Here is a 23,386-nt window from a genome sequence, read left to right as displayed (position 1 = left end):
ACAGCGGGAACTGCAGGCGGCAAAACCCAGCGTATTCAACATATTCAATAAGAACAACCACAGAAATCATAAGGGAAGCGCTTGCAGTGGTTCTCAACCTTCCTAATGCCGTGATCCTCATGTTGTGGTGACCCCCAATCATAAAATCATTTTCATTGCTACTTCATAACTAATTTTGCTACTGTTATGAATCGTAATGTAAATATCTGATATGCAGGATGTATTTTCAGGGGTCACGACCCACAGATTGAGAACCACTGGCTTAGAAGGAGAAGGGAGGGCCCGGGAGGTTAAAGCCACAAGGCCTATGAATGGAGTGCAAAGGACGCGCCTACCTGCTGTATATTCACAGCCCGGGGAACCTGTGCCTGATGCCTCGCTGACTGCACTCCACACGGGCTCCCTGCTTTTCCCCGCTAAGTGCTGAGGATGTGACGGCAGCTTTCTCTGCGTAGTGAGAGGGTCGGACTCCACCTTGGTGACAGCACACATTAAAAGCAGAGGGGAGACAATTTCATTCCCCGTTCCTGCCTGCTCCTAAGTGTACTGATTTGTTTGAAAGCTGTAGACCTCACCGGTTTTAGTACCTTTTATTTTTAGCTTAAAATCATATATATTTCAAAAACAGATAAAACCAAACAATTTGTTTTTCAATGCCTACACACATATGGTAACATAATAAATGAAATACACAAAATTTAGGGCACAGTTACTTGTGCAGGTGTAGTAGGGTAAAAGTGTTAGGAATGGATATACAGGTCTTGAGAGGTACAAGTAATATTCTATTTGCAAAATTCATAACTTGGTATTTTTTATCAGTATTTTACCATGTACTTACACATCATAAATACTCCTAATTCTATAGTTTATAACATTGACACATTTTAAAAGTTTTATGGTGTTTTAGCATATAAAATGGTACAACTATGTAGGATTACCCTTTTTTAATAATACAACATAAAGTATTTATATTTTCCTCTTTACAATTGCTTTCGAGCCTATGTGTTGTGAATTATTTGTCCTTATATTGATGATTTGTATTTGGAAAGCATTGAAAATGCTATTGTAACTTTTAAGATTTCTGTCAAAAATACAGGAACATTCTTTGTTCTATTTATATAAACTATCAACATTTGAAAAACCGATAAGAATTCTAATGCTGTTTATCTGAAACTCCAAAGGGCCATTGAACTTTGGAGATCCAGGACTTCAGTCTCTTTCAGAAAAAAGGCTGTGACCCCCAGATGCCCTGTGTGGTCTGTTTCACAGAGGAGAGGGTGTAACCCCCGAACGCCCTGTGCTGTCTGTTTCAGATCGCAGAGCTTGTGGCGGCGGAATTCTTTGACCAAGGAGACAAAGAGAGGAGAGAGCTCAACATAGAGCCTGCGGTGAGTGAGGCCCGTAGCTAGGAATTATTAAATAATGACTCAGAAGCTTTTCTGTTATGAACTTCTCTTTAGGTGTCAGTGAGGTCTTTCCTTAGGAACACGGCTTCTCATTCTGTTTTCCATCCTGTTATACCTACTGTTTTGTAATTTGCTTTTTCCATTTAAGTATCATCAGCCACTTTTCATTCTAACAATGCTACCCTCCAAATATTGTTTATCATGGTTACATAAAACAGATCTAACCGTCACTTACCCACGTCCCTCAGTGGATATTTGCGATGCTCACCATCCCACCCAGCACCGTGATAACCATGTATGTTGCTGAGCATGTCCTGTTAGGATGGATTCCCAGAAGGGCACATGGATTTTGAAGGTTTTTTTGAATACCTACTTCCTTTTGCATAGGGTATGGATCTCAAATACAAAACAAAGATTCCCCTTGAACCATTTGGAATGAGTTTTCCTGCACATGACGCATAGAGTCATTTTTTCCAATTCCAATGGACGTTTATTGGGCCCATGGTGAATGGGCCATGGTTAACAAAGGCCGAGGCTGTGTCTCACTCGTCTCTTCCAGTTGCACAGTGTGAGGCGAGCTGTTTGAAGCTCAGAATCTTCATAGAAAGTGGTGGGCAGAGTGGTGGTGACAGCGAGGGAGGATGTGCTTGACTGGAAGCCCCAGACAGACACGGTGCTTCCCATGCGGGTGCTGGCTCACCTGGTCTCGTCACAAGCTCTTGGGCAAAGCAGCAGCAGCACCTGCAGAGCCTCCCTCGGAGGCTCATGACCTGAGTTGTACCCACTGTAGCCTCGGCGCCTCCCACAGAGAAGGTGTTAAATCCATAGCTGAATGCAGTTCACAGATTGCATGTCCTTCAAGTACACGTCAGCGATCGGTTCTACATCAGAAATGAATGTTAGGTCAGTAGTTGGATGCAAGTCAGTGGTCAGCTCTAGGACAGTGTCAGCTCTAGGACAGTGTCAGCTCTAGGAGTGTCAGCTCTAGGGCAGTATCAGCTCTAGGAGTGTCAGCTCTAGGGCAGTATCAGCTCTAGGACAGTGTCAACTCTAGGGCAGTGTCAGCTCTAGGACAGTGTGAGCTCTAGGAGAGTGTCAGCTCTAGGACACTGTCAACTCTAGGACAGTGTCATCTCTAGGAGAGTGTCAGCTCCAGGACAGCGTCAGCTCCAGGGCAGTGTCAGCTCCAGGACAGTGTCAGCTCCAGGACAGTGTCAGCTCCAGGGCAGTGTCAGCTCTAGTAGACAGTGCCAGCTCTAGGAGTGTCAGCTCTAGGACAGTGTCAGCTCTAGGACAGTGTCAGCTCTAAGGCAATGTCAGCTCTAGGGCAGCCGTTAGTTCTGGGTGATGTGGGAAGGTCACCACCAGGACAGAAGGCTGAGGATCGGGCCTTCCTGAGGGTGCTGCCTTGGGCAGTCCCGGAGGCTGGCAAAGGTCAGGAGGTGGTGAGTAGGTGCCAGCCCGTCCTCCCCTGGCCCGGGACGGGCACTGTGCTCTTTCCGTGGCTGCAGGTCTGAGTGTCTCTCCTGTGTTTGTGCTTCAGGACCTCATGAACAGGGAGAAGAAGAACAAGATCCCGAGTATGCAGGTGGGCTTCATCGACGCCATCTGCCTGCAGCTGTATGAGGTATCTCCATGCAAACTGCTAGGCTGCTAAACCCCTACATTTCATATTTGCAGTTTCCCAGACACTTCACGTCATCAAGTGCAGCCATCTAGTGAGTGCCTGCTATGTGCTAGTCCCAGCGGTGAGGGACATTAGGACTGATGTCCCGGTGACCTCCCTGAGGACATATGCCGGGCACGCTCTCTGTCAGTGTTATTCCTTTTACGTTAACTCTGGCCTAAATAGAGAAACTAATTATCCAACTCTTTCTCAGTGAACAGTGCAGCTGAATAGTGTTGATACATGTCTGTGAGGGTAACGGAGTGGCTGGGAGACGATTGCAAGTCCTACCTCCAGGCTTCTGCTGCTTGGGGTCTTCATTTTCGAGTTGAAGATATTTGCCCTAACACAACCAGTTCACTGGTTTAGATTTTTAATGCTCCATGTACAGAAGATAGATGCTGCCCTTGTCTTCCCAAGTTTAAATGGTATCCCATCACCTAACCCTGTTGTTGGGTGTTTAAGTCAATGTTTCTCTATTATGAAGAAATCTGCCATGAACATCCTTTTTTCTAAATATTTATGACACTATAGCAGGTAAATAATAGCACCACAGAGAACTATGAATCCATCTTTATTGTAATCGTGGATAAAAATTGATTTAAGTACATGATAAGAAAAAAATCTATATATATAAAGAACCAGGGGCCGTCACATCCAAAACAACCAAACGGACGACCAATCAGGGTGAATGGGGTGACAAGGCCGGCAGGGACCTCTGTCACTAGCCAGCAGGGGGGTTAGTGAGGGACAACCAAATGACTGAGCAGCAGGCTGCATGGGGCGACCAGGCCAGCAATGGGGTTGGTGAGGGTCGACCAAACAACTGAGCAGCAGGCCACGTGGGGTGACCAGGCGGGCAGGGGGGTTAGTGAGGGATGACAGGCCAGCAGAGGCGGACAGTGAGGGGCGACCAGGCCAGCAGGGGGCACAGTTGACAGCAACCAGGCCGGCAGGTGGGGCAGTGAGGAGCAACCAGGCCGGCAGGGGGAGGCAGTGAGGGGCAACCAGGCCGGCAGGTGGGGCAGTGAGGAGCAACCAGGCCGGCAGGGGGAGGCAGTGAGGGGCAACCAGGCCGGCAGGTGGGGCAGTGAGGAGCAACCAGGCCGGCAGGGGGAGGCAGTGAGGGGCAACCAGGCCGGCAGGTGGGGCAGTGAGGAGCAACCAGGCCGGCAGGGGGAGGCAGTGAGGGGCAACCAGGCCAGCAAGGGTTGGGCATTTGGGAGCAACCAGGCCAGCAGGGGGGTTAGTGAGGGATGACCAAACAACTGAGCAGCAGGCCGCGTGGGGTGACCAGGCGGGCAGGGGGGATAGTGAGGGACGACCAAACAACTGAACACCAGGCTGCATGGGGTGACCAGGCGGGCAGGGGGGTTAGTGAGGGACGACCAAACAACTGAGCAGCAGGCTGCGTGGGGCAACCAGGCTGGCAGGGGGGATAGTGAGGGATGACAGGCCAGCAGAGGCGGACAGTGAGGGGCGACCAGGCTGTCGGGGGGCGCAGTTGGCGGCAACCAGGCCAGCAGGGGGGGCAGTGAGGGGCAACCAGGCTGGCAGGAGGGGCAGTGAGGGGCGACCAAATGACTGAACAGCAGGCTGTATGGGGTGACCAGGCCAGCAGAGGGGGGCAGTGAGGTGCAACCAGGCCAGCAGGGGGCACAGTTGACAGCAACCAGGCCGGCAGGTGGGGCAGTGAGGAGCAACCAGGCCGGCAGGGGGAGGCAGTGAGGGGGCAACCAGGCCAGCAAGGGTTGGGCATTTGGGAGCAACCAGGCCAGCAGGGGGGTTAGTGAGGGATGACCAAACGACAGCAGTAGGCTGCGTGGGGCGACCAGGCCAGCAATGGGGTTGGTGAGGGTCGACCAAACAACTGAGCAGCAGGCTGCATGGGGCAACCAGGCTGGCGGGGGGGGGGGGGGGGGGCAGTGAGGGGCGACCAGGTTGGCAGAGGGGGGCAGTTAGGGGTGACCAGGCCGGCAGGGGCACAGTTGGTGGCAACCAGGCTGGCAGGGGGGGCAGTGAGGGGTGACCAGGCCAGCATGGGGGGGCGCCGTGAGGGGTGACCAAGTCAGCAGGCGGGGCAGTTGGGGGCTACCAGGCCAGCAGGGGGCGCAGTTGGGAGCAACCAGGCCGGCAGGGGGAGGCAGTGATGGGCCACCAGACTGGCAGAGGGGGTCAGTGAGGGGTGACCAGGCTGGCAGGGGGGGCCAGTTGGGGGTGACCAGGCCGGATGGGGGGGCAGTTGATGGTGATCAGGTCGGCAGGCAGAGGTGGTTAGGGGTGATTAGGCTGGCAGGGGGGCCAGTTAGGGGCAATCAGGCAGGCAGGCAAGTGAGCAGTTAGGAGCCAGCAGTCCTGGATTGTGAGAGGAATGTCCAATTGCCGGTTTAGACGCGGCTGGGGATCGGGCCTAAACCAGCAGTTGGACATCCCCTGAGGGGTCCTGTATGGAGAGGGTGTGGGCTGGGCTGAGGGGACCGCCCCGCCCCCCCCCCCCCCCGCACAAACTTCATGCACTGGGCCTATAGTTTTATAGAAAAACGCATAAACAGAGTGTCCAGGACAGTCGCAAGCAGGGGGCGACGTCTGTGCTATGTAAAAAGGCAAAATGCCTTGTTGCCCTGCCAGCAGCTCGCGGGGCCGCCCAGCCCAGTGCTGTGGTTTGTGACGCGTGTTTGCCCTGTCTCAGCACAGACTCACTACAAGGGGACCTTCTGTGTGTCACAGCCATGGTCTCTGGGTGATCACGAAGCCTGTGAAAGCTGCGGGCTGACCGCAATGAGCGGTGCAGCCAGCACATGGGGAGGGCTGCTGCCCAGCGCCCCCTAAGGCGGCTCTCTCTTCTTCCCCAGGCGCTGGCGCGCGTGTCCCCTGACTGCTCCCCCCTGCTGGACGGCTGCAGGCACAACAGGCAGAAGTGGCAGGCGCTGGCTGAGCAGCAGGACACACTGGTCAACGGGGCTGGCGGCCCCGCCCCACGCAGCTGACCGCCTGGGCCCGGACGGGATGCTGGCGACCGTGGTCTGCGCGGCCCGGCCTCGCTGGATGCTGCACAGGCTGCGTGTGCCCCTCCACGGTGTCCTGGTGTGTTTGCACAGCTTCTGAGAGCACAGCAGGGACTTTTCAGGGGGCGGTCCTGCCTGCCTGTGTGTGTGTGTTGCCCACTGAGCTGAGGCTCGCTAAGCACAGGACCGCCCCCCCCCACCACGGGACCGACCCCCCACCGCAGGTCCACGCAGGAATCGGTGCTGAGAGTGCGGGCTGCGTCTCGCGTTCAGTTGGCTGTTTGGCTTGGGAATTTTAAGCGATTGGTTTTGTGGTTTTGGAATCACCGACCTTTCAAGAATGTTTGGAATCTTTTATTTCTCAAAAATAGGCCCAGAGCAAATGGAATATATTTCGTGACACGTAAAACCTTCATAAGATAGAGAAAAGTTTGGGCTGCGTGGATGTGAAAGGGGGAGGGGGCTATTTGTCAACAACGTATTATGTTAACAAAACAGTTAAAACTCCCAAGCAGTGGAAAGTGCTGCGGGCAGAATTGTTTCACTGACCGTCACTGATCTTATCAACAGGCAGTGTGACCCAGAAACACTACGGTCACCAGTTCTGCCCCTTTTTTGTGTGTAACTCCCTCAGCGTTTATCATCGGTTCATCATACTGCATAGTTTATAGGGGGCCGGTTTGCACCCCAGTGGGAAATCAAGAACCCAGAGCTGGCGTGAGATGTGACTGCCAATAGGAGAGCGCAGCAGAAGGCCACCTGGACATGGGCTGGAAATGAGCCCGCGGGGGCGGCAGCAGGACACCCAGGCCTGAGGGATGGTCAGCAGTCTGTTTTGTGCCTGAGGCAGTGCCCAGTATGGGCTCGTGGGACCAGTCCGCCCGGGATCACAGAATGTGGGCGTATGCCCTAACCACGGGCCCTGAGCTGGGCCTGGTGTATTCACATCTCTCGCTTCCCGTCCATTTAGAAAATGTGAACTTTTTTTAGCATTTGAGCTCCACTCGTAGTGTGTGCTCCTGTGCACCGTCCAGCACTGGAGACACAGAGGGGGCAGGCGGCTGCTTCCAGAAAGATAATCCGCTCAAATCCATGCAGATGTCTGGACTGAGCAGGAAGAGCGATGTTTGTTTGGTTTGTTACCTGCCCCCCAACCCCAAACAAGTTTCTGTTTTGGAGGGAAGTTTCTGGGGGGCCGGTAACAGCATTAGCAAAGCTTTCATGGAAACAAGGTTCCCATGGGTAGCATTTTCCTCTAAACTGCCTAACAGCAGGTGAAGTTGTATATGTACATGTACCTTGGGATAATGTATCTGCATTCTTACCATTCAGGTTTAAAAAAAAGAGGGGGGGGGCGGGCAAATCTACGGCCTTTACTCTGTGAGAACGGCCAGTCTGCAGCGTTAGGGACTGCGTGATGCTGTGTGTGTGATTGTCATGACACTTGTATGTTCAGGATGTGACCCTATTTCTATCTCATGTCATTCAGATGAGCCGAGGCACCTCTTGGGGGCGCGGGTGTGTCTGCCACAGGCTGCCCCTGAATCACACACCTGCATCCTGTGCACACCCCCGTGTACGCATGTTCCTCAGCGTGGAACACTGTCTGAAACGGTGTCTCTCATAACCTACTTGTCACCATGCCCTGTGACTGTGCCTCCGTCTGCGTCATATGCTTCGGTTCCGACCCCCCCGCCACATGTCACTGAGACCGTAAAAGCCACCGCAGATGAGTCTGGGAGGGTGTGAGGGGCCGATTTCACAGGCAGAGAGATACACTTAGACGAGAAACCATTCGGTTTGCCTGTAGATGCGCTGGTTTTACTTCACTCGTTTAGAAATTAGAAGTTAGGCTGTGCCACGCCTGGCACTGTAGTCCCTGCAGAAGACGTCTTTAGAGCTGGTTGCAGCCATTTTACTTGTTAGGAAAATCATTCCATACATGGGCTCCTACCTGGTATGTGGCACAAAGTTTTCATTCTCATGTGAGTATTTCCTTTCCTGTCGCTTCCTAGGGGGAAATACATGTCCAGGGTGGGCCGGTAGTGGGTTTACAGTTGTTGGTATGGAAAGTAATACAGCCATTAGTAAGTCACGCTACAAGAAAACGCTGTTTCACGTGCTCACAGCTGTAGCCCTCCGCCTGCCCCCCTGGGGGAGGCCTCCGCCTTCCCCTGTGTGTCTGTCACCCAAACCAGCAGGCGTGCGCTCTGCTCCAGAGAAAGCGGTTGGTGTGGTTTTAGCTGAGTGACATTGCACCATTATTTCATTTCCATGGTCAGCCCCCGAGCCCCCACTGCTCACTCAGCTGTTTGAATCTGTGAACGTGCCTGGCCGGGTACTTTTCGGAGCGTGGGCTTTGCCGGCCGCGATCCTGTGTGAACTCGGTGGGTCACAACCTCTGTCACCTGGACATGGAGGCGCTGTGTTCGGGCAAAGCCTCTGTCTCCCCGAGGATGTCACAGGTGGCGGCTGCTCTGTCCACCCAGCAGCCGAGACCACTGTCGCACGAGACACGCAGCCACAGGGCTGTGATCCCACGGGTGGCTCCTCAGAGACATGCACTCACTCGCTGCTCACGCAGACCAGACGGCTGGTGCGCAGGGGCCTCGGGCTGAGCGTGGCTCAGAGCACAGCCGGGCGTGAGGTGGTCACCTGTCTCCTAATCCCCAGCGGTTTCCCCCCAGCCCTGCTGGCCTGGAGCGCGGGAACCTGCCGGAGTCTAGCTCCGGGGGGACGGGCCCAGCTGCGAGCCTGCCTCGCCGGGACCTGCCGTGTCCGGCACAGAGCATGCGTGTTGGACCCCGTGGATTTCACGTTTCCTGTGTTTCTCATCGTCTGTGCTCCTCACACTTCACGGCCGCACAAGCGATGCTGCTCTGCTTCATGCTGAGATCCTTGGCGATGAGAGAAGGAAACCGTGGCCCCGCCATTGCCTCCCCGAGCGCCTGCTTACACGGGGCAGTGCCACTCTGCCTGGCCCGCCTCGGTCCCTGCTGACCTGTGTCTGCCTCGGTCCCTGCTGACCTGTGTCTGCCTCGGTCCCTGCTGACCTGTGTCTGCCTCAGTCCCTGCCACGGTCCCTGCTGACCTGTGTCTGCCTCAGTCCCTGCCACGGGCCCTACTGACCTGTGTCCGCCTCGGTCCCTGCTGACCTGTGTCTGCCTCAGTCCCTGCCACGGTCCCTGCTGACCTGTGTCTGCCTCAGTCCCTGCCACGGTCCCTGCTGACCTGTGTCTGCCTCGGTCCCTGCCACGGTCCCTGCTGACCTGTGTCCGCCTCGGTCCCTGCCACGTGCCCTGCTGACCTGTGTCCGCCTCGGTCCCTGCCACGCGCCCTGCTGACCTGTGTCCGCCTCGGTCCCTGCCACGTGCCAGGCGCAGGCCGCTGAGAAGACAGCACAGCAGCCTCGTGGGCTCCCAGCCTCGTGGGTGGCGCTGGTGGGACCAGCTCAGCGCTGAGCCTGCCTGTGTCCCACGGTGTCCCTTTTGTTTTCATCGATAGCCTGTGGTCATGCATTTTCCAAGGAGCTCCTCACCTGGACCTTAGGAGATCCGTCAGGACACCTGTCTTCCGGCGAGCTTGTCGCCAGCCCCGAGGGCGCCGCTGCTGGGGTGGGGCCGTGTGCTGCACCGTCCCCAGGTTGCTGGCCACAGCCTGTCCCATGCACATGGGGGCCCTTCAGCAGCTCACGCTGCCATCCACACCCTCCTCAAAGCCTGTGGAGACACGTCCGAACGAATGCTGTTGAAAGCCGTGTAAATAGTGGGAAATAGAAATTTCTATTACAGTTTAAGAAAACCTGATGAATCATCACTAGCCACTGTTAATATCTATTTGTATTCTTATACCTTTTCAACATATTTGAACAAATATATAGTTTCTGGCACTATTTTTGTACTAGGATAACGGAGGTACTGTGTATATTGTGTTTGGCGGTTAAGTCCACTTGAATAACTGTGGGTGTTGATTTCTCATCTTCCCCTCCCCCACCCCCACCTCCACCGGGAGAAGCATTTCAGAGGCACGTCCTCGGGGACCAGCCCTACAGGCCACAGTCAGGGTTGCCCCCAGAGGGCGGCTCCTCACTGTGCGTTGTCCCCTCGTGTTGCCACGCTTTGTAAAAATAAAAGAAAGAACGAGCAGCCACGCATGAGTGTGGAGTGGTTATTGGGTGTGGATTTGAGGCAGTGGGAATGGGTCGAAGAGATGGAGAGACTTTAGACCTTGCTAACCTGGGTCCTGCCGGCTGGGAAAAGTCCTTCCCCGGCCCAGACTCCTCTCGGCAGCCAGGGTGTCCCTCAGCCCAGCCTGCACTCCTCTTTTTAACAGTGTCCTTTGCCACCCACTGCGGCCACATTCCCCATCTCACTCCAAGAGCCCAGCCACGCTCCGGAGGACGGGCCCAGCCTCATGCCACAGAGGTGCAGGCGTGGGGCGGTACTGGCCACGTACATGGGCTGGATCCCAGCCCAGCTGCCCAGTTTCCAAGTAGGTGTGACTCCACTCAGCCCTCCTTTTACGTGTTCATTGTAAGAGGCCCCCAGTCCATGGGTGGTGGGTCAGGTGGGCACCTGGAAGCGTAGAGATGGGCGTCACTCACCCTGCAGATAGGTGTGTTTGGGATCCACAGTGACCCTTTTGTTCCTTGAGCACAGGGCCCTCCAGCGCGGGGCAGGGGCGGGAGGTGCGGTTCAGTGCAGGGTCGTAGGCCTCGTAGGTTCTGCCTAGACAAGCCCCTTCCCATGGCCGAGGGGCTGGGCCTGCATGTCAGGGCTGAAGGCCAAGTACACGGAGCTCGCCTACAGCCAGAGTTCAGGCTTCTGGGCCTCTAGAGGGCTCCAGAGTTTGAGTTATATTTAAAAATGGTCATCTCTCCACCCCCTCCCCAAAGACACACACACACACACACACACACACACACACACACACACGGCACAAACAGTGAATAGAGCTGCTTTTAAACAGTTTTTAGGAGCTGAAAAATATCACGCTGAGTGAAATAAGCCAAACTGAGAAAGACAAATGTCACATGATCTCACTTATTTGTGGAACCTAATGAACAAAATGATCACACCTAACTGCCTCTGCCTTGGCCCTGCTACCATGGCTTTGTCTGGAAGGACGTCCGAAAGGTCTCCAAGTCTAAATAGCATATTACCCTTTTATTAGTATAGATAGGCACAGCCCATGGACACGGGCAATAGGGTGGGGAAGATCTGCAGGGAGGTGGTGGGAGGAGGGGGAAAAGGGGGAAGGGCGACATCTATAATACTATGAACACTAAAAATATGTTTTAAAAAATAATAAAAATAAAAAGGTTTTATTAGCAGAGGAGAAATAAATGGGAAAAATCAATGGAGAAAGAAGACTGGCTGCCCTTTGTCCAGTGACATTTCTTCATGATTTTCTCCAAATGAACAATAGCTGACCACCGGGAGGGTCCCCCTGACCATCGACACCCCTCCCCGAGGCTCCCTCTCACTGAAGAGCAGCCGGCAGCTCTGCACCCCGTCCTGTGGCCAGCTGTGCTGCCTCCCCTCCGATGGGCCCTGAGTGACAGGGGCTGGTGTGGGGGTGACTCTGTGTTTAAGCCACAGGAGAGTGAGTGGACAAACACATTGAATGGGCAGAGATGATGCTCTGATTTCGAGCTACATTCAGCCTCGAAAGGAACAACGTGACATGTTTCCATTTCACAAACCACTTGTTCAAAATGGAAATCCACTGGAGTTATGAATGGAATCAAAATATTTGCATCAAAGAGATCTGGCTAGCCCAGCTGGCATGGCTCAGTGGTTGAGCGTCGACCTATGAACCAGGAGGTCACGGTTTGATTCCCTGTCAGGGAACATGCCCTGATTGTGGGCTCCCAGTGTGGGGCGTGCAGGAGGCAGCCGATCCATGTTTCTCTCTCATCATTGATGTTTCTCTCTCCCTCTGCCTTCCTCTCTGAAACCAATAAAAAATATTTTTAAAGAAGAGATCTAATTGTCATGTATGATCTCCCTCTCCACTTGCTTCATTTTAAGAAGAAAAAAGAGAGAGAGTGTGTGTGTGTATGTGAGTGTGTGTGTGTATGTGTGTGTGAGTGTATGTGAGTGTGTGTATGTGTGTATGAGTGTGTGCGAGTGTCTGTGTGTGTGCATGTGATAAACACCAACTAAGCTGACTCAGTCATCTGATAGCTTCCCACGGGCACATTTTCGATCCCTCTTTCTAAACTAAGGGACAAGATTGCATGGCTGAGGGGTCGCTGGGAGGGGGTCGAGGGAGCAATGGACATGGGCTGTGCTGTCTCCTGCAGTGCCTACTCCTAGGGCCATGTCACGTCCCCGCCATGTGTCCCCTCGCCCAGCGGGACTGATTCAGGCTTTACATGACCCGATCCAGCAAATTCCTGTAAGAAACACACTTCCTTTCCCACCTAGCTCGCTCCCACCCGTGACCTCAGGGACCTTGGAGAACTGCCCTAGCTCCCGCCAGGGCTCCTGACAGCCACTCTGCCGGGCCCACGGCCTTCTCCCTCGCTGCCCCTGCCTCTGGTCGGCGTCCACCATCTCTCCTGGTCCTGCCACGGCCGTGAGGTTCTAGGGATAGATTGTGCTCCCTCCTCCTCCTAGGTGGCGGGTGAAGTCCACCCTGAGTGACCCCAGACTCGGAGGCCATGGTGTGGCCCTGCGCAGGGAGAGAGAGGTGTGGCTGAAAGATCTGTTCTTGTGGTGGGGTGGGGGGGAGGGGCGGTTTGAGGATTTGTGTTTATGTGTGTGTGTTTGTTTTTGTTTAATCCTCACCCAAGGATGTTTTTTCCATTGATTTTTATAGAGAGTGGAGGGAAGGGAAGAGGAGGAAAGGGGGTGGGGGTTAGAGAGAGAGAGAGAGGAACATTGATATGAGAGAGACACATCGATGGGCTGCCTCCTGCATACATCCTGACCAAGGCTGGGTGTCGAATCCGCGACCCAGGTACCAGCCCTTGACCAGGAATCGAGCCCTAGAACCTTTGGTGCCTGGGCCGCCACTCACCCCTGAGCCACCAGGGCTGCTGTTGGAAAAGCCGATGGAGCGTGAACAGCCACGAGCATTCGCCTTTTCTCCTGCCCGTCCTCCGCCGTCCGCTGGGGTGACGGGGATGCTGAGTCCTGGGAATGGAAGCTGTTGGCGGGCGGCATCCTGAACGATCATGGGACCAGCAGGGTCAGCGCATCAGGGACGAGACCCACGCTGTTTCCACACAGACAGGTCTGAAGGCCCGGCGCTGAGCTGTCCCTGCTGCGGGCGCTCGGGGAGTGGGGATGGGACGCGCCTGGCGGAGACATGCCAAGCACGTGGCCCAGACACTGCCCGGGGGATGGACCCCACACACACCAGCTGGACAACAACGTGTGGGAATTCCTCTTCGGACTCAAGTTTCCAAATTTCCATTCAAAACCATATTCATTTCCCATTGTGTGTAACATGACCACAGTGTATGGACTTAGAACAACCGACACAGCATCTCACCTTTCAGATCAAACCAGCCTCAAACCCAGCCTCAAAACCCAGCCTCAAAACCCAACCTCAAAACCCAGCCTCAAACTCAGCCTCAAACCCAGCCTCAACACCAGCCTCAAACCCAGTCCCAAACCCAACCTCAAAACCTGGCCTCAAACCCAACCTCAAAACCTAGCCCCAAACCCAACCTCAAAACCCAGCCCCAAACCCAACCTCAAAACCCAGCCCCAAACCCAACCTCAAAACCCAGCCTCAAAACATAGCCTCAAAAACAGCCTCAAAACCCAGCCTCAAAAACAGCCTCAAAACCCAGCCTCAAAACCCAGCCTCAAAACCAGCCTCAAAAACAGCCTGCTTCCTGTGGTGGCCCCTGCCCTGCTCTTCAAGGGCCCCCGCTCAGCCCTGGCGGCCTCCTCCTCCTCCTCCCCCCCCCCTCCTCCTCCTCCTCCTCTAAACTAATGGGTACCCTCCGTGTCCTTCCCCCACCCCCCGCCTCTACACACACACACACACACACACACACACACACACACACACACGCCCGGCCTCTGCTTCCACCCTCGCGTCTCCTCTGACTCTGTCTCCCTCTGGGAAGGGCCCTGTGGCAACACCAGGCCCACCCAGGTGGTCCGGACGACCTTCCACTTCAGATGCTCAGCAGTCAGTCACGCTGCACAGCTCCTGCGGCCGCGACAGGTGCTGCGGCCCGTTCCCAGGACGAGGGTCTGGGCTGTCGGTCACCCAGTCACGGTCCCCGGGACAGGGAATTTCGGAGCACAGGTCACTGTCACACGCTGCCTGCTCTGAGGGGCAGAGTGCACCTGCTGGTGGAGGCTGTAAACAACGCCCCAGTGCCGGCAGCCAGGAGAGGGGAGCGGGCTCTACCTTGGTTGGGGCGGGGGGGGGGGGTCCTGATGGAGGGTTTCTGTCCCAGAAGGAAAAACAAAAGCTCTTCTCCCACTGAGATGCAACCTGACTATTGAAACCACATCCAGAATGAATTCAACTTGCGTCATGTTCGCGCTTGCCGAGCCCTTTCCCGTGGGTCCCTGTGCTGGCCTCCCCCAACAGCGACTCTGTGCAGCTGGCGGTGCCCCCCGCCTACCCCCCAATTTCAGAGCTGAGGCTCAGCGCTTCACCACAGGTCACAGGTACTGTTCTGAGGTGCCCTTGAGCCCACGCCAGCGCACAGCGCCGCTGTGCCCCCTCTCCTCTCCGAGGGTCTCGTCCAGCCTGTGTTATGTCACTAACTTCCCTCCTGCAGCTCCCAGGCCAAAGCAGCATCTGCAGGCAATGCAAGTCCCGGCCCCTGCCTGACCTCTGACCTCCACCTCAGCTGCTCCAATGCTTCCTGAGTGTGAGACAGGCTGAGAACCCGCCCTTCCTCTCACTGCCCCCCACCCTGCTCCCTCCCCCCTCCCTCTCTGGTTACAGGACCTCCCCTCTCTCCCCACAGCAGCAGCTCCCTCTGTAGGCAGGGGACACCAAGGCCCTGGGGGCAGGGCAGTGGCTGGTCCCAGTGCTTCCTCTCTCACCTGGGCGTCAGCAGGCCCCTGGCATCAGCTGCCCCCTCAGAGCAGTTGCATCCACCCTGAGGGACCATGACTCCAAGGTCAGCAGGGGCACCGGGGGTCTTCCCCTCCCACCTCCACGCTGCCCAGCCCAAGGCTTCCAGTGGGCCTACCCTGGTCTCTGAGACATCACTTCAGGCCACTGATCACTGGAGAGCACAGGAGCCACCCAGCCGCCCCCGCTGACCACCTCCCTGGGCCTAAACACTCCTTTCCAGGGTCTGTCTCACCCAACCCCCACTCCCGACCGCCTCTCAGGGCTGCACACACATTAGCAGGGTCCCCACCCCCCAGCCACCTCCCAGAGCCTAAACACACCTTCCCAGGGTCCCACCCATTGGCCACCTGCCAGGCCTGCACACACCTTCCCAGAATCCCCTCCTCCCACCACCTGCCAGGCCTGCACACACCTGTCCCAGAACCCCACCTCTAACCACCCCCGGGCCTGCACATACCTTTCCAGAATCCCCACCTGCCACCAATTCCTGGGGCTGCACACACCTTCCAAGAATTCCCACCTCTCACCAGCTCCCAGGGCCTAAACACACCTTCCCAGAATCTAATGCCCTGCCACCTCTCAGGGCTTCACACACATATTCAGGGTCCCCACCGCCCAACACCTCTGGGGGCTGCACACACCTACCCGGGGGCACCAACTCCCACAAACTCCCAGGCCTGCAAATACCATCCCAGAATCTCCACTTCACAACATATCCTGGGCTTACACACACCATCCCAGAATCTCCACTTCCCACCACTTCTTGGGCCTGCACACACCATCCCAGAATCCCCACCTCCGACCACTTCCCAGGCCTGCACATACCATTCCAGGGTCTTACCCCCCACCCCCACCCCCGCACCACCTCTAGGAGCTGCACACACCTTCTCAGGATCCCCACCCCACGGGCACCTCTCAGGGTCTAAAAACACCTTCACAGGGGCCCCACCCTTTGGACAATTCCCAGGCCTGCACACACCTGACCCAGAATCCACACCTCCCACCACCTCCCGGGGGTTCACATACCTTCCCAGAATCCCCTCCTCCCACCACTTCCTGGGCCTGCACACACCTTCCCAGAATCCCAACCTCCCATCACCTCTCAGGCCTGCACACACCTGTCCCAGAACCCCCACCTCCCACCACCTCCCAGGCCTGCACACACCTGTCCCAGAACCACCACCTCCCACCACCTCCCAGGCCTGCACACACCTGTCCCAGAACCACCACCTCCCACCACCTCCCAGGCCTGCACACACCTGTCCCAGAACCCCCACCTCCCACCACCTCCCAGGCCTGCACACACCTGTCCCAGAACCACCACCTCCCACCACCTCCCAGGCCTGCACACACCTGTCCCAGAACCACCACCTCCCACCACCTCCCAGGCCTGCACACACCTGTCCCAGAACCCCCACCTCCCACCACCTCCCAGGCCTGCACACACCTGTCCCAGAACCACCACCTCCCACCACCTCCCAGGCCTGCACACACCTGTCCCAGAACCCCCACCTCTCACCACCTCCCAGGCCTGCACACACCTGTCCCAGAACCCCCACCTCTCACCACCTCCCAGGCCTGCACACACCTGTCTCAGAACCCCCACCTCTCACCACCTCCCAGGCCTGCACACACCTGTCCCAGAACCCCCACCTCTCACCACCTCCCAGGCCTGCACACACCTGTCCCAGAACCCCCACCTCCCACCACCTCCCAGGCCTGCACACACCTGTCCCAGAACCCCCACCTCTCACCACCTCCCAGGCCTGCACACACCTGTCTCAGAACCCCCACCTCTCACCACCTCCCAGGCCTGCACACACCTGTCCCAGAACCCCCACCTCTCACCACCTCCCAGGCCTGCACACACCTGTCTCAGAACCCCCACCTCTCACCACCTCCCAGGCCTGCACACACCTATCCCAAAATCCCCACATCCCACCACCTCCTGAGCCTGCACATAGCATCCCAGAATCCCCACCTCCCACCACCTCCTGGGCCTCACACACCTGTCCCAGAATCCCTACCTCCCACCACCTCCCAGGCCTACACACACCTTCCCTAGGTCCCTACCTCTCAGGCCTGCAGACACCTTCCCAGGGTCCCCACCCCCTCCACCTCTCAGGCCTAAACACACCTCCCAGGGTCCCCACTTCCCACCATTCTCAGGGCTAAACATACCTTCCTAGGGCCCCCCCCCCCACCCCCGACCTCTCCAGGCCTAAACACACCTTCTCAGGATCCCCACTGCCTACCACCTCTAGGGGCTGCACACACTTTCCCAGGGGCGCAACCTCCTACCACCTCCCAGACCTGCACATACCATCCCAGAATCCCCACTCCACCACATTCAGGACCTGCACACACCTGTCCCAGAATCCCCACCTCCCACCACTTCCCTGGCCTGCACACACCTTCCCAGAGTCTCACCCCCCTTCACCCCTGGACCACCTCTAGGAGCTGCACGTACCTTCTCAGGGTCCCCACCCCCTAGCCAACTCTCAGGGTCTAAACACATCATCCCAGGGGCCCCACCTTTTTGGTCAATTCCCTACCTGCACACACCTGTCCCAGAGTCCCCACCTGCCACCACCTGTCCCGGCCTAAGCTCACCTTCCCAGGCTCCTCATCCCCCATCACCTCTCTGGGACTAAACACACCTTCCCAGGGTCCCCACCTTCCAGGGCTGCACACAACTTCCCAGGGTCCCCACCTTCCAGGGCTGCACACAACTTCCCAGGGTCCCCACCTCCAAACACCTCTAGGGGCCTAAATACATCTTCCCAGGGTCTCACTCCTTGACCCCTCGACCCTCCCCCCCCCCCCCCCCCGACCATCTCTCGGTGCTGCAATACCTTCTCAGGGTCCCTACCTGCCGGCCACCTCTCATGGTCTAAAAACACCTTCACAGGGGCCCCGCCATTTGGCCAACTCCCAGGCTTGCACACACCTCGCCCAGAATCCCCACCTCACACCACCTCCGGGGCCTTCACATTCCTTCCCAGAATCCCCTCCTCCCACCACTTCCTGGCCTGCACATACCTTTCCAGAATCCCCACCTCCCACCACCTCTTGGGCCTGCACACACATGTCCCAGAATCTCCACCACCCACCACTTCCTGGGGCTGCACACACCTCCCCAGAATCCCTACCTCCCACCACTCCCGGGTCTGCACACACCTTCCCATAATTTCCATCTCCCACCACCTTCCAGGCCTTCACACACCTTCCCAGAATCCCCACGTCCCACCACCTCTAGGGGCTGCACACACCTTCCCAGGGTCCCCACTCCCTGACACCTCTCAGGGCTACACACACCTTCCCAGGGTCCCCAACGCCCGGACCTGCACACCCCCTCTGCATGCTGTCCTGAGTGACAGTCCTACCACCCACGGGGCTTGGGACCAGAGTGCAGGCAGCTGTTCTCAGAATGCTCCTCACTGATGCTGTCCAGTCCTCCATCTGACCTCCCTGCCCCCCGTCACCCCTCCATCCCAGTCACACCCCCGTCATTCCTTGTCTTACGTGAGATAAAAGGGAGGGCGGAGGTGAACACAGTGGTGCTAGGACTTCTCCCCAAAGTTTGAGAAGAAACGGAGAAGCTCAGCAGCCTTGGGGTGGGATCAGTGATGGCCAGGGTTCCAGGGCCCCAGGGGAGCCCCAGGGCAGGGGGCTCAGGGACAGGGGTGCGATTAGAAGTGGTGACTGCAAGGACAGCTGCCACCAGGAGGCTCAATAGTCCCTCCCACTAACCTTTCCTTTTTCCCAGACAGAGACCAGCGGGGCCTGAGGAGCAGGTCCCAGGTGGGTGCACCTGTTAGATGAGGCGGTTGGTCTTATGGGGCACGAGGCCAACTGCAGAAGTCGCTGTGGGCCCCTCCTCAGGGTTGCCTCTGCCTCCTCCCTGGGCAGATGCCAGGTGGCAGGTTGCTGGCAAGTGTCAGCTCACAGCTGGGCCTCCCCAGAAACTGTCCCACCCCTGAGGGGCTGCCTGGCTCTAGGGGGGACAAGGACCTGACCCTGTCTAAGTGAGGGACAGCACTAAAGACCCATCCAGTCCCAGATCCCCACAGAGCACAGCCCCAGTGACCCTGCACTCTGCCCGCCAGGCCCCTCGCCTCGCCTGCCAGGGGTCTCCCATGGGCACACCTGCCCCATGCTCATTGTACCCAGTTACAGGATGGGCCAGAGGTGCCGCCAGTGACTGTAGAGGTATCTTTGACCATTGGCACCAATAATCACTCTGTGTCGCAAACTAAATAGATAACAAATATTTATTGATTAAATTACCCGTTTAGTGCACCAGCTGTAAAAAAAAAAAAAAAAAAAAAAAAAAAAAAAAAAAAAAAACTTTGAAAATAAGTTTCCAGAGAGAGCCAAGATGGCAGCATAAGGTATATAACTGTACGTGCTGCCCCCCACAACCACATTAGAACTAAAACTAAAAGACAAAACGGCTATCATCCAGAGCCATGGAAAAGCTGGCTGAGTGGAAGTTCTACAACTAGAAGAAAAGAAAAAAGGGCATTGAGACTGGGTAGGAGGTGTGCAGGCACGCGAAATGGGCTGCAACTGGGTGTGCAGTTGTTTTCCATTGGAAGGGAGATACAAGCTCCTGACTGCTCTGAACTCATTTCTGGTAAGACTCTGGGGACCCAGACTCCTACAGGGAGAAACTGGACTGTCTGGCAGGGGGTCAGAAAGCGAGGGTGGCTTTCTCACAGAGCTGCTCGCAGGGATTATTGTTACTGTGGGGGCATGGGACTCGGGGACTCAGTGATGCGGAGACCTGGAGACGTGGAGACAGAGACGGCTGATGGACAGCCATCACTGTTTTCTCCATCCTGGTGATTCTCTGAGACTATGCCCCACCCAATTTACAACCCCACCCAAGCTGTGTGCAGTGGCACAAATGAATCGCCTGTCCTTTCGCAGCCTAACTTAACAAACTGCAGCTGGGTCAGAGAGCTCCAAAACTTCCAAACCCCGAACAAAGAGGAGAAATCTGCATATCTCACTGTAGCTCCTGCTGGGTGGACTCAGCTGACTTTGCATCTCCTTGGAGATCCAGGAGCCAGTGTACCCAGTGGTCAGATTCCACATCTCAACTCCTCACATCCATAAGTGACACACTGAAGAGGCAGACTCAGTGAGCACCAAAGCCCCACTGAAGCAAGTCCTGCCCCATAAGGGTGTCTCCAGCACAGCAGTTCTTCCACTATAAACACAGTGGGTCCTCGCAGTCAATTGGCCTGGAGGTCATTTACTCCTAGGGATACCAATGGCAATCAAGGCTTAACTACAGCAAGACTGTGCACCCAGCCCACAAAGGGGTACACCAAGAGTGTCCACCTCAGGTGATTGGGGAGGCTGAGCCACTGGGCCCAATAGGACACCTACCACACAAAGCCACTCTATCAACACAGGGAAGCAGCCAAACTGCGGACACAAAGAAACATGTCACAAATGAAAGAAATGGAGGAAAGCACACTACTGGATATAGAGTTCAAAACCACAGTTATAAGATTACTCAAGAATCTTCTACAAACCTCCAAGGAACTTAATGAGATCTTCAAGGATCTTAGTGAGAATGCCAACAAAAATGGAAAAGGACCAGTTAGAAATTAAGCATACACTGACTGAAATAAAGAATAATATGCAGGGATTCAACAGCAGACTAGAGGATCCCAAGAATCAAGTCAAAGATTTAAAATATGAGGAAGCAAAAAACACCCAACCAGAAGAGGAAAAAGAAAAAAGAATCCAAAAATATGAAGATAGTGTAAGGAGCTTCTGGAACAACTTCAAGCGTACCAACATCCGAATTATGGGGGTGCCAGAAGAAGAGAGAGAGCAAGATATTGAAAACCTATTTGAAGAAATAATGACAGAAAATTTCCCCTACCTGGTGAAAGAAATAGACTTACAAGTCCAGGAAGTGCAGAGAACCCCAAACAAGAGGAATCCAAAGAGGATCACACCAAGACACATCATAATTAAAATGCCAAGGGCAAAAGACAAGGAGAGAATATTAAAAGCAGCAAGAGAAAAACAGTTACTTACCTACAAGGGAGTACCCATACGACTGTCAGCTGATTTCTCAACAGAAACCATGCAGGCCAGAAAGGAGTGGCAAGAAATATTCAAAGTGATGAATTGCAAGAACCTACAACCAAGATTACTCTACCTAGCAAAGCTATCATTTAGAATTGAGGGTCAAATAAAGAGCTTCACAGCCAAGAAAAAGCTAAAGGAGTTCATCACAACCAAACCAGGATTATATGAAATGCTAAAGGGTGTTCTTTAAGAAGAGGAAGAAGAAGAAAAAAGTAAAGATAAAAATTATGAACAACAAAGTGACAACAAATACATATCTATCAACAAGTGAATCTAAAAATTAAGTCAATAAAAAAAATCTGATGAACAGAATAAACTGGTGAATAGAATAGAATCAGGGGCATGGAAAGGGAGTGGATTGACAATTCTTGGGGGAAGGGGGTATGGGGGGGTGCGGGAAGAGAGTGGACAAAAATCTTACATCTATGGATGAGGACAGTGGCGGGGGGTAAGGGCAGTGCGTGGGGTGGGAACCAGGTGGAAGGGAGCTATGGGGGGGAAAAAGAGGAACATCTATAATAATCTGAACAATAAAGATGTATTTTAAAAAAATAAGTTTCTAAAAAAAATCCCCAGAGCCTGCATGATGTGCCTCTCTGCATCTTTGGCACAAAGTTTGATTGCTGAGTTTTTTGCCCCCCACCCTCCCCACCCCCCCAATTCTGTAATGGAAGTGAGTGCCTCACTAGCTTCCCCCAATCTCGGGGCGCTGAGCAGCTGTGACAGGCCACTGGGTGGGCACTGAGCAGGCACCTCCCTCGTCCAGCAGAGGCTCAAAGTACCCAAAGGCCAGCAAAGACATGGACGTAGGAGACAGGATACCAGCCTGGGGTCATCTACAGGGCAGCCTGGGCAGGAGGGAAGTCTGAGAGGCTGGAGGACTGCCTGGAGTAGGCGGCCCTGGGATGTGTTGCTGTGAGCAGAAGCCAGGACGCTGGCAGTGAGCATGTGCAGAGGAGACCCTGCTAGTGGGAAAGGGTGTGAGGGCCAGAGCAGTCAGAAGGCACCTTCTGCCCCCCCCCATCCCCCACCCCCACTGGGGCCAGCAGGAAGGAAGGTTCGCAGCCCTCTCCTCCCTGAGGAGGCTGGCGGACCTGCAGCCCGGCCCTCCGAGGAGGCAGGCGGTGACGAGATGTCTTAACTGAAGGCAGGGTAAAGTATGCTTTAATAGAGAAGGCAGATCCCTTCTAAACACAGAATTAAAAATGTGACTGATGTTAAAGATTAAAACCATGACCTTAGGACTCAAGGCGGTTGCGCAACTTCCCCTTATGACCCATCGGAGGGTGGCCGGAGAGACCTCCATGCCCAGTGCCCTGGGTCCTGCCACGGAGGGCCCTGAGAGTGTTGGTTGCTCACATGGTCAGAAAACACGGGGCTGCGCGGTTTTTATGCTGCCCCAGGAACACACTTCTCCCCGAGGGCAAAAAGGAACTTGCGTTTTAGTTCCAACTCCATGGCTGTGCTGTCACAGGAGGATGGACGAGGGATGGAGGGATAAGCAGAGAGTGAAAGGCCAATTAAGTGGTTAAGGAGAGTAATTCTCTCTAAATTAACCCCATCCTTATCAGCCGGTGAGTTAAGCAAATTGCTATTGCCAAGGACAGCAGTATGTGGAGGGCAAAGCTCAATGTCCAACTGACTGAGGTGTGCAGGGCCTTATCTGCACCTCAAAGGTCCCTGTCCCACAGCAGTGCGCCCTGAGGAGCGATCCTGCCCTGATGCCGCTGGGAGATAGGGCACACGGGCCCGCTGGCACCGCGGTCTGCTGGCTAAGCTCCTCTGCCCGCCGCCTGGGCGTCGCTACCTGCCGCTGCTTCTCTCCACGCCAGTCTTGCTCTCGGTCTTCCTCTTCCCGATGGTCTCCCAAACGCCTCCTGTATTTGGTGCCAAATGAAGCTATGTGTGTACGCACATATACACACCTGTGTGCGTGGGACCATATGAAATATGCACATACACATGTGTGTGAGTGTACATGCGCACACTTCAAGCTAACAGAATCCTATGCAGGATTCTGTCCAGCTGGTAGGGTTAGGGGTCCTTGACTCATTGTTTTCTTTATGCCTCTTAATACTTCCTTGTGAAAGGCCACGGCCAGCATGGCTTTCGGGCTCAAAGGCTTGGAG

At 55.3% G+C, this 23,386-nt stretch overlaps 1 protein-coding gene across 2 annotated transcripts in view; it reads left to right on the top strand.

The window, feature by feature from the left end:
• The window catches only part of PDE5A (phosphodiesterase 5A), a 139,372-nt gene extending 131,959 nt beyond the window's left edge, over positions 1–7,413 (top strand). For both annotated transcript variants that reach the window (XM_081092068.1, XM_081092069.1), the window contains exons 19-21: positions 1,314–1,388; positions 2,950–3,033; positions 5,925–7,413. In XM_081092068.1, coding sequence (XP_080948194.1) covers positions 1,314–1,388; positions 2,950–3,033; positions 5,925–6,059 — 294 coding nt within the window. In that variant the 3' untranslated portion in view covers positions 6,060–7,413. The remainder of the gene's footprint in view (positions 1–1,313; positions 1,389–2,949; positions 3,034–5,924) is intronic.
• The last annotated feature ends 15,973 nt before the right edge of the window (positions 7,414–23,386 follow it).

The sequence above is a fragment of the Myotis nattereri genome (assembly GCF_964212035.1).
Source record: "Myotis nattereri genome assembly, chromosome: 5".
NCBI classification, from domain to species: Eukaryota; Metazoa; Chordata; class Mammalia; order Chiroptera; family Vespertilionidae; genus Myotis; species Myotis nattereri.
Note: the sequence above shows the minus strand (reverse complement) of the source record. Positions and strands in the feature narration are given on the sequence as shown.